Below are 11,236 nucleotides of genomic sequence, written 5' to 3'. Positions count from 1 at the left end.
CAAGATTGTATTTTGAAATGTGAGAAGTCCATGAGATTTGAGAGGGGCCAGGCACAGAATGATATTGTTTAGATGTGTGTCCCAACCCAAATCTCATACTGAAATGTAATCCCCCATATTGGAAGTAGGGACTGGTGGGAGGTGATTGGATCATGGGAGCAGATTTCTCATAAATAGCTTAGCACCCCTTTGTTTCCATCCTCAGGATAGTGAGTTCTCATGAGATCTGGACATTTAAACGTGTGCAGCATCTCCCTCCTCACTGTCTTGCTCCTGCTTTCACCATGTGATGTGTCTGCTCCCATTTTGCCTTCCACCATGATTGGAAACTTCCTGAGGCCTGCTCAAAAGCAGATGCCACTATGTTTCCTGTACAGCCTGCAGAACTATGAGCCAGTTCAACATCTTTTCTTACTAAGTTGCTCAGTCTCGGGTTTTCTTTATAGCAATGCAAGAATGGACTAATACAGATATATACCCAGTAGTGGGATGGCTGGGTCATATAGTGGTTATATTTTTGAGAAACCTCCGGATATTTTCTATAATATCTGTACTAATTTACATTCCTACCAATAGAGTATAAGGGTTCCCTTATATCCATATCCTCACTGACCCTTGTTGTCTTTTGTCTCTTTGATTATAGCTATTCTAACACTGTGAGGTGGTATCTCAGTGTGGTTTTAATGTGCATTCCTCTGATGATTAGTAATGTTGAGCATTTTTTTCATATGGACACATTTTTTTTTTTTTTTTTTTGTCAGATGGAGTCTCACTCTGTTGCCCAGGCTGGAGTGCAGTGGCATGATCTAGGCTCACTGCAACCTCCGCCTGCTGGGTTCAAGCAATTCTCCTGCCTCAGCCTCCTGAGTAGCTGGGATTACAGGCACGCACCACCATGCCTGGCTAATTTTTGTATTTTTTTTGTAGAGACAGGGTTTCCCCATATTGGTCAGGCTAGTCTCAAACTCCTGACCTCGTGATCTGCCGGCCTTGGCCTCCCAAAGTGCTGGGATTGTAGGCATGAGCCACCGCGCCGGCGCCCGGCCTTATATGGACACATTTTTAAGGGATTTGGTAGGGTGGGGGTTCTTTGCAACAATGTAAACATCCAGTCCCTCATCAAACTTTCTGTTTTCTTCACTTACTAATTTATATCAGTTTGGAATTATGATTCCCTTTGTTATTTAATGGGTTTTAATCTATAACTAGCATTATTTATTTTGATGCTCAAACCATGTCAAGTTTGGTCAGTGGAAGTCCCTTCAATCTGGTTTCCATGTCCTTTGAACTCGTCCCCACCGTTCTTTGAGCACTTCCTTACTTTCTAGCACAAGATGTTCCAAGTTCATTCTGAACTTTCCCTTTCCCAGCTCTGGAATCCGCCATTTCTCCATGGAGCCTTGCTCCTTTCAGTGGAGCATGGTGTATTTAGGAACCAAAGGCTGACTGCCTAATGTGCTTTCCAAGCATAATTTCCTCAGTCCAAGGTTTTCAAATCAATCTGCCAAAGACCCATTCCCAGAATAGAAAAGTGGAAGGAAATTCTTAATATTTTTTAAAAGTTACTATTATTTTCATTTTTCTCTTTGTAAAAAATTCATTTGATTCAATATAAAAAGACAAATTTCTTTGGCATATAAATTGCAACTTTCTGATCCAAATCTTTAAATAAAGCTGATACTCCAAGATGCAACATATTATCTTTATTCCACAGACATATAGGCCTATGGTTGCAAACTTTTATACACACACAGAGTCACAATTCCACTGGCACCCGTGACGTTCCACACCCAGATTTTCCAAATCACACATTCTCACCTTCACATAGCCTTGCCGGCAACCCAGTCACACGGCACAGTACCACATTGTTAGGTCAAGCACGGCCACCATCTACCACAGAGCTGTCGTCCCATTGGCCAAAGTCACAAAAATCACAGCCCTGGGTATTTTTTGTGGTTTTCTCCAGTCAGATCCCTTCACTCACTACACACCGACTCACACTCAAATTACACACATGCGGAAACACAACCCGCCACAGCCAGAGAGGCTCCGTCGGTCCCGCCACAGCCAGAGAGGCTCCGTCGGTCCCGCAACCCTCACGGTGCCACACGCACGCGCTCACAAGGCAAATACAAATGTCCAGGCACCCATTCTTTACAATACACGTATTGAGCTCCTACTATGTACTAGACGCCGGGACTACCTCAAGGGGTGAAACAAACAAAACCTTGCCTGGCAGAGCTATCGCCCAGTTCGCACGCACTCGGCCTCAGGGTCGCACTCGGCGGTCCCACGCTCAAGTGGCCTGGCGAGGGGCCCAGACGCGTCTACTCTGCTCCTCAGCTTCCTGCGTGGGTTCCCGGTACGTGGAGCGAAACCGCCGGATGCGCGTGCGCCTGCGCCTCCGCCCAAGAGAACCAGTTTCCGGCTGTGGACTACATTTCCCAGAAGCCGCTTGGGCAGTGTTGCCTGGACCCCGAGGGCCCTTTACATTGCGTTCTTAAGGGTTCAGCCGCCTGGGTACTTCATTCACAGGCAGGCAAGAAGTCCGAGCTAGGTGAGGCGGAACGGGACTCTTACGAGTAGGACTGAGGTTGGAACTGCCGCCCAAAGTGAGGCACTCCAGGGCCAAGACCTGGCGTGTCGTGCCCGGAGGGAGCCTCAGGCCTGTGCGTGCGTGGGGAGCGGAGAAGGGGGATTGTGTGACAAAATGTGGCAGACGGTGTATGTGTGCGTGTGCGCGCGACGGGGCACCCGTCAGGACCGGGTTGGGTGGGTGTGGGTGCGGGTGTGAGGTTGAGACAGGTGCCTCGCCCTCTGGTGTGTGTCACTGACCCTCTGCTCCCCTCACGGCCTCGGTGTCTGCTCAGAGCAGTGTCCCCAAGAGGGAAGTCAAATATTGAGCTCTGGGATGAAGGTTCCCAGCAAGAAGGTTGGCGATTGGACTTTTGAATTAGAAGTGTCCCTAAAACAGACTCCTGGGACGACAGATTGGAAGAGTGCCCAGTTGGAGCCGCTGTGTGGGCAGCTGCATTTTTCAGAAGCACTACATTCCCATACCTTTGATCTAGAAATCTGGTGTGAGTTCAGAGACAGATCCCAGCCTCACTCTCACGCAGCTGTTATGTGCGAGAGGTCAGCGCAGATATAGCGCTGGAAGGGATATTCTAGGTTGGTCTGTGCTCTAAGAAAGGCCTGCTGTCTCATGATTTTTTTTTCTTCCCCCATCCTGCCATTCATCAAAACAAGGATCCTGGAAAGGAGGGAACAATTGTTGTAGCAGGTCTAAAAGTTCAGGTCCAGGTAAGTTTATATTTCCTTTTTGTTCATAAAATGGAAATCACACATTCTAATCTTCACACAGCCTTGCCTGCACCCGGTCATACGGTATGGTACCACACTGCTATGTCAAGCAAAGCCACAGTCTACCACAGAGCCTGTCACCTCATTGCTCACAGTCACAAAAATCACATCCCCCAGGTACTTTCTGTGACTTTCATTTGCATTTTTCCCTTTGAAAAAGTTCATTTGATTCAATCTAAAAAGACAAAATTATTTGGCACATAAATTGCAACTCTCTGGTCCATATCTTTAAATAAATCTTTAAATAAATGCATAAAGTGTTTTTGTTTTGAGGAGATGGAAACATTGCTTTGCTTTTCCTGAGTTGTCCAGTGACCTATCCCAAGCCTTCCTTTCCAGTGAACAATGGACCATGCAGGTGGACCCTCCTCTTCACGGGCCTCCAAATGACCTTCTCATTTTTCAAATCATTCCTCTGCACTCACTTTCTATAATGGTAGAGAAATGCATATCTTGGAGTCTAAAGTTAAAACTTTGTTTTATTGAGGTTAATGTTTAGGTAGAATCACATCATCCATCTTCTCCAATCTTCTCCAAAGACCTCAGTTTTGAAGTATGACAGGATTAGAGATGACCTGACTGGTGTCAGCAAGCAGGTGATAATGGTTGCCTGTTTTCAAGGCTTTTAGAAGTGGGAATCTGATTGGAAGTCCAAGTATAGAAATCTGTGTGAACATGAGCAGGGATTTTTTTCCAAGGAATCCATGAGTTGAGATTTATGTTCATACAGTGTTAGTCATAAGAATAAAAAGTACATATAAGTAAAGTAAGAGTCATAGTGATGAAGAATCATACGCATTTTTTATTTTTTTTTTGAAATGGAGTGTTGCTCTGTCGCCCAGGCTGGACTGCAATGGCATGAACTTGGCTCACTGCAGCCTCCGCCTGCTGGGTTTAAGTGATTCTCCTGCCTCAGCCTCCCAGGTAGCTGGATTACAGGCACCTGCCACCACGCCCGGCTAATTTTTGTATTTTTAGTAGAGATGGGGTTTCACCATGTTGGCCATGCTGGTCTTGAACTCCTGACCTCAGGTTATCAACTTGCCTCGGCCTCCCAAAATGCTGGGATTACAGGCATGAACCACCGCACCCAGCTGCAAATTTTAAATTGTATATGAATCTCACTAATATTAGGATTTAAAGACATTTAACAAGGATTATATCTAAACATTTCAACTGATTACTTGCTGGAGAAGTAGAGAAGAACCAAATACTCTTCTGTCTGCTTTGCTCAAATTTTCTTTTTCAGTCTGCAGATGCTGTTCACCTGGCTTGTGTATTAAGAGAAGAGTCTTAATAGTGAAAAGGTCTTGTTGAATTGAAGAAGAATGTTCAAGAACTGGTAGGCATTTATTTATAATGGTCACACTGTTTTCCTACTGTTTCCATACATGTCAAACTAACTTGCTTCTGATGTGTTAAAACATTTTACTTTATAATTGGATATAGATTTATTGTATACTTCTGGTTATAGAATTAATGTTCACCTTTTATAAATTATTCAGTTACTCAGTTATATTACATAAGGGACTTATAAAGAAGAAAGTTAAAATAGCCCCAGCCTCACTATTAATATTTTGGGGAGCTATATTTTAGCAAGATTTTTTTTTTCTTTTGACAGAGTCTCGCTCTGTTGCCCAGGCTGGAGTACAATGGTGCGATCTCAGCTCACTGCAACCTCCATCTCCCAGGTTCAAGCAATTCTCCTGCCTCAGCCTCCCAAGTAGCTGGAATTACAGGCCCTGCTACCACGCCCAGCTAATTTTTTGTATTTTTAATAGAGATGGGATTTCGCCATGTTGGCCAGGCTGGTCTCAAACTCCTGACCTCAGGTGATCCACCTGCCTCAGCCTTCCAAAGTGCTGGGATTACAGGTGTGAGCCACCATGCCTGACCTATTTTAGCAAGATTTTTCAGCGCATTTGTGTGTGTGTATGTGTGTGCACACATATACCTGCACTTTTCTTACTGCAGAATAGAAATTGCACTAACAAATTATTCAAAGGACACAAGACTTTCTAGCTCCTAGTTAGAAAAATTAATTCTCCCTAAACCAAAGCTTTCTTATATCTCTGTGCACAAAGGGAGAAGAGAAAGACACCAATGAATCCTGCTAAGTTTGATTAACCTTTGAGAAATTTACACCTTTTAGGGTTATATAAACCAATTAAGGATAATTAATATGACACAATTTATCAAATAAGACAGTTCTTCAGGATTATACTGCTTTTTTTAGATTTTTAAGGTTGCTTTTACAAGACATAGCAATACTCTATCTTGGCTAGGTTTTTTTCAGGGTTCCATTATGCAGATAGCATTTTCTAGGACAGATTTATAACAGTAGAAAACAGAATAAGGCCGGGAGTGGTGTCTCATGCCTGTAATCCCAGCACTTTTGAAGGCCAAGGCAGGTGGATCACAAGGTCAGGAGTTCAAGACCAGCCTGGACAAGATGGTGGAACCCCCGTCTCTACTAAAAATACAAAAATTAGCCAAGTGTGGTGGCGCATACCTGTAATCCCAGCTGCTCGGGAGGCTGAGGCAGAGAATTGCTTGAACCCAGGATGTTGCAGTGAGCCGAGATAGCACCACTGCACTCCAGGCTGGGTGACAGAGTGAGACTCTGTCTCAAAAAAAAAAAAAAAAGCAGAGTAAGATGGTAACAGCTATAAATATTTATGTAAATCTTTACATATAGAACAGGAGAACAAGATTGAACCTCATATTAAAGTTATCTATTGATATATCTATTGTAATAGCCTTATTACAGTAGCCCCCAATCTTTTTGGCACCAGGACTGGTTTCATGGAGGACAATTTTTTCACAGACAGGGAGAGGGAGATGGTTTCAGGATGATTCAAGCATGTTACATTTATTGTGCATATTATTCCCATTCTTATTACGTTATAACATGTAATTAAATAATTATACAACTCACCATAATGTGGAATCAGTGGGAGCCCTGCGCTTGTTTTCCTGCAACTAGATGGTCTCATCTGGGAGTCATGGGAGACAATGACAGATCATCAGGCATTAGATTCTCATAAGGAGCATGCAACCTAGATCCCTCACATGGTCAGTTCATAATAGGGTTCGCACTCCTATGAAAATCTAATGCTGCAGCTGATCTGACAGGAGGCAGAGATCAAGCGGTTCATGCTAGCAATGGGGAGTAGCTGTAAATACAGATGAAGCTTCCCTCGCTGGCCTGCTACTCACCTTCTGCTGTGTGACCCAGTTCCTAACAGGCCATGGCCCACTATCAGTCAGTGACCTGGGGGTTGGGGACCCCTGCCTTAATTAGATTATTTTAGCTAGTTTTATATTGAAGAATGATGTCTCCCCTTTGGTAGTTGCAAGAATAAAAGATATTTTTTCCCCCCAAAATGAAGTCTCACTCTGTCGCCCTGGCTGAAGTGCTGTAGCACAATCTCAGCTCACTACAACCTCCGCCTCCCAGGTTCAAGCAATTCTTCTGCCCCAGCCTCCAGAGTAACTGGGATTACAGGCACCCACCACTACACTCGGCTAATTTTTGTATTTTTAGTAGAAATGGAGTTTCGCCCTGTTGGCCAGGCTGGTCTCGATTTCCTGACCTCAGGTGATCCACCCACCTCGGCCTCCCAAAGTGCTGGGATTACAAGTGTGAGCTGCTGCTCCTGACCAAGAAGAGATTTCTTGATTATCTTTCTGAGAGTCTGTTTTATGAATGTTGTTCATTAAAAATAATTGCATCTTAGCTTGGCTCAGTGGCTCACGTCTGTAATCCCAGCACTTTGGGAGGCCGAGACGGGCGGATCACGAGGTCAGGAGATCGAGACCATCCTGGCTAACACGGTGAAACCCCGTCTCTACTAAAAATACATTTAAAAAAATTAGCTGGGCGTGGTGGCGGATGCCTGTAGTCCCAGCTACACGGGAGGCTGAGGCAGGAGAATGGCTTAAACCCCGGAGGCGGAGCTTGCAGTGAGCTGAGATCTGGCCACTGCACTCCAGCCTGGGCGACACAGCGCCAGACTCCATCTCAAAAAATAAATAAATAAATAAAATAAGGCTAATGGGACAAGATTATTCAGCAGCAGTTTGGAGGATATTGTGGCTGAAAGAAAAATTTCAGAACACAAACTGTCAATACGTTTGTCAGGAGTACATGAAAAACCACTTCATTGTGACCAGCATTTGTATGTATAAGACATTGCAGTATATTAGCATACATGGACATATGTGAAAAATCAAAAGAATTGGTTCCGATGTTATGAGCTAAAAGGAAAAAAAAGACATTCAGTAAAAATATAACAACTGTTGGCCAGGCACAGTGGCTCACACCTGTAATACCAGCACTTTGGGAGGCAGAGGAGGGCGGATACCCTGAGGTCAGGAGTTCGAAACTAGCCTGGCCAACATGGCAAAACCCTGTCTCTACTAAAAATACAAAAATTAGCTGGGTGCGGTGGTGGGTGCCTGTAATCCCAGCTACTCAGGAGCCTGAGGCAGGAGAATCACTTGAACCCAGGAGGCGGAGGCTGCAGTGAGCCGAGATCGCACCATTACGCTGCAGCCTGGGTGACAGAGCGAGATTCTGTCTCAAAAAATATATATATATGTAAAATATAATATAATATAATATAATATAATATAATATAATATAATATAATATATATATGTATCAGCTGTTTTTAGATTATCTTAAGCTTTTCCTTCAAGTTCAAGAGAAGATTGTTCAAAAAAGGAAAGGCTTTCTCTTATCAAAATGAAAAATAAGTACATATATATGCCTGTGTGTATATTTTAAATTATTATTATTTTTTTTTTTGAGATGAGTCTCACTCCCATTGCACAGGCTGGACTGCGGTGGCACGATCTTAGCTCACTGCAACATCCACCTCCCGGGTTCAAGTGATTCTCCTTCCTCAGCCTCCCGAGTAGCTGGGATTACAGGCATGTGCCACCACGCCCCGGCTAATTTTTGTATTTTTTAGTAGAGAGAGGGTTTCGCCATGTTGGCCAGGCTGGTTTCAAACTCCTGACCTCAAATGATCTGCCCGCCTTGGCCTCCCAAAGTGCTAGGATTACAGGTGTGAGCCACCGTGCCTGGCCTAACCTGCAGGCATCTTAATACACATTTACAATCATTTGCTTTGGGTAGAGTCCCAAAATTAGGTTTAGATGGTAAAAGTCTCTCACATCCGTCTACATGCCATGTTTTAAGGTCCTACAAATCTGTAGCATTTACACGGTATTCATTTCCCTGTGATGTTACTCATCTGGCATATTATTAATCTTTTAAGTCTGCCATTCTAATAACTGTCAACTGGTATTGCCTTAATTAGGATCTGCTTCATTGTATTGAAATTTAATAACTTTAGTGGATGATATGCTCCTATTTTTAGTGAATCACCCATGCATAAGTTTCATTTGAAAACATTCTGGGCTTCAGAGGCAAAAGCCAGAGTTGAGAGCAAGACCCTGTCTCCAAAAAAAAAAAAAAGATAATTGGCTTTATAATTAGAGAAACGTGGATTCAGAACACAGCTCTGTCTCTTACTAACTGTGATTTTGGGCATGGTACTTTATTTTAAGCCCTCATTGCCTCATCTGTTGAATGGAGATAAATGCATTGCATGGTTAAATGTTGATATGATGAAGGACCCATCATGCAGAAGATCCTAAAAACAGCTATTTTTGTCGTCATCACCTGGCAACCATGGGCATGAATTTACACCACCCTAGCCTTGATATTGAGATATTGGAGTGGTCAGTGACTTCATAGATGTTCCTGATTGGGAACTTAGTTAGGAAATTGGTTGGAAACAGAGGATTCTGGGGGCTGTAGTTCTAGCTGGGGAAGGGCTACCCTTGGGCAAGTGCAGTTTTGCAGTGAGAAGGACTGCCCACTATCTTCTGCCTTCCTGTCTGTGGAGTCCAGGCAGATAGCCAAGCCATGAATGATATTTGGGTTTGGATGGGTGGCCCCTTCTCAGCCCTAAGGTGGGCATGGGTGGAAGAGGATCTGCTCAAGTCAGGACCTAACAATTCAGTCTCAGCCACAGATCAGCAGCATCCAGAAGTTGAGGTGAGCCAGAGACCCTTCTGCTGGAGCTCCTGGTCGTGCTTCATGCAGGAGGCCTCTACTCTGTATCTACACTTGCACAGGTGGTTTCTCATGATGTAGGGAGGGTTTGGCTTTATCTGGGTTCCCTGTTGTCTTCCCCGGTTTATATGTGCAGAATGGTGAAGTTGGAAGTAGAAATGATGGCAAAACAAGATCTTATTAACTTAAGTCATTTTAGGAGTTCTGAGACACATCTAGTCTCTCAGTCACTTGTTCTTCCCCCAGCCTCGGCTTCTCTGGATTCTGTGCTTCTCTATGGAGGAAGCCCAAGGAGAACTGACAAGTTCTTGCAGTTCTAAAACCATGGCTGATGTAAGTTTGTGTTTTTCTTCCTTGAAATACTGTGTTTTAAAATTCATGTGATCATTGAAGTCTCATTATCATGAGACTTCCTTCCTAAGACAACCCTATTGTGGAACCTGCTCCCTAGTTACTCTCATCACAGTGAAGGATAGTCCCAAATAGCCTAGTGTCTTCCTCATTTGCTCCTGTTTTCTCTTATCTGTGCTTACTTATTGATCATTCATCTATGAACCCAGTCTTCTCTCAGGAACACTGATGGAGCAGTGAAAGATGAAGTCCGTCAAGGGAAATATTTGAGTTTCTGTCATCAGAGTCATTTTTTTTTTTTTTTTTTTTTTTTTTTTTTGAGACAGAGCCTTGCTCTGTCGCCCAGGCTGGAATGCTGTGGCGACATCTTGGCTCACTGCAACCTCCGCCTCCCGGGTTCAAGTGATTCTCATGCCTCAGCTTCCCAAGTAGCTGGGATGATAGGCGCCCGCCACCACACCTGGCTTATTTTTGTATTTTTAGTAGAGATGGGGTTTCACCATGTTGACCAGGTTGGTCTCGAACTCCTGACCTCAGATAGTCCACCTGCCTCGCCTCCCAAAGTGCTGGGATTACAGGTGTGAGCCACCGTGCCTGACCAGGAGTCGTGATTCTGTGGCACACAGATGGTGGTCCCACTGGACTGCACAGACCTGAGTTTTGTGGATGGGTGGAATGGGATTTAGTGTTCAGTGTTTTGTCTTCTGCAGTGACTCAAACATTGTCTTCCATGTCAGCCTCAGAGGCAGAGGTGAGATCCCATGCATGGCTTAGAGGACTAGGTTGGAGTATGACTGGGGCCTGCATATGGTAGTTTCAGTGATCTAGCCAGGGAATCACCAAGGGATAAATAAGAAAACAAAAGTCAATTTTGTGGTTGAGGAGGTTGTGCTGGTCTCCAGTGACATCAGTGTCATTGTGGATACTTCAGCATCCTCTGGCTTAGGAACAAAGCAATTGTTCCTGAGGTATGGCAGGGGTAGCAGATAGGAAGATCCTCCAATCCCTAATGATGTCTGGAAATAGGCTCTGATCCCTAATGATGGGTGGAAACAGGATTGGGGAAGACCTTAAACATTTTGGCCCACCCAAATGCCTAAGAATAAAAGAAGAATTAGTCTGCTGTGTCCACAAGACGGATGATATTATTAGCTAGCCAATAAATATACTAACTGAAGACTTTTCTTATGAGGTTATTTTGCATCATGATGAACCTGAGTTTTAATGAAATCACATAATGTCAGTCAAATCCTGTTTTCTAAGAGACATTTTAGAATACTTTTTGGGCCGGGCGCGGTGGCTCAAGCCTGTAATCCCAGCACTTTGGGAGGCCGAGACGGGCGGATCACAAGGTCAGGAGATCGAGACCATCCTGGCTAACACGGTGAAACCCCGTCTCTACTAAAATACAAAAAATTAGCCGGGCGTGTT

General features: G+C 44.1%; 1 protein-coding gene across 3 annotated transcripts in view; it reads left to right on the top strand.

The window, feature by feature from the left end:
• Window positions 1-2,422: 2,422 nt before the first annotated feature.
• ZNF546 (zinc finger protein 546) overlaps window positions 2,423-11,236 on the top strand; it is a 24,746-nt gene continuing 15,932 nt past the window's right edge. The window contains exons 1-4 of one of the 3 annotated variants that reach the window (XM_023229477.2): window positions 2,423-2,557; window positions 3,250-3,303; window positions 4,613-4,705; window positions 9,701-9,787. In XM_023229477.2, the coding sequence (XP_023085245.1) occupies window positions 9,731-9,787 (57 nt within the window). In that variant the 5' untranslated portion in view covers window positions 2,423-2,557; window positions 3,250-3,303; window positions 4,613-4,705; window positions 9,701-9,730. Of the gene's footprint in view, window positions 2,670-3,249; window positions 3,304-4,612; window positions 4,706-9,700; window positions 9,788-11,236 lie in introns of all 3 variants that reach the window. The other 2 variants (XM_023229478.2, XM_023229479.2) reach the window with 2 other exon arrangements.

Source organism: Piliocolobus tephrosceles, chromosome 21, assembly GCF_002776525.5.
Source record: "Piliocolobus tephrosceles isolate RC106 chromosome 21, ASM277652v3, whole genome shotgun sequence".
Taxonomy (NCBI): Eukaryota; Metazoa; Chordata; class Mammalia; order Primates; family Cercopithecidae; genus Piliocolobus; species Piliocolobus tephrosceles.
This window is presented reverse-complemented; position numbering and strand designations above follow the sequence as displayed.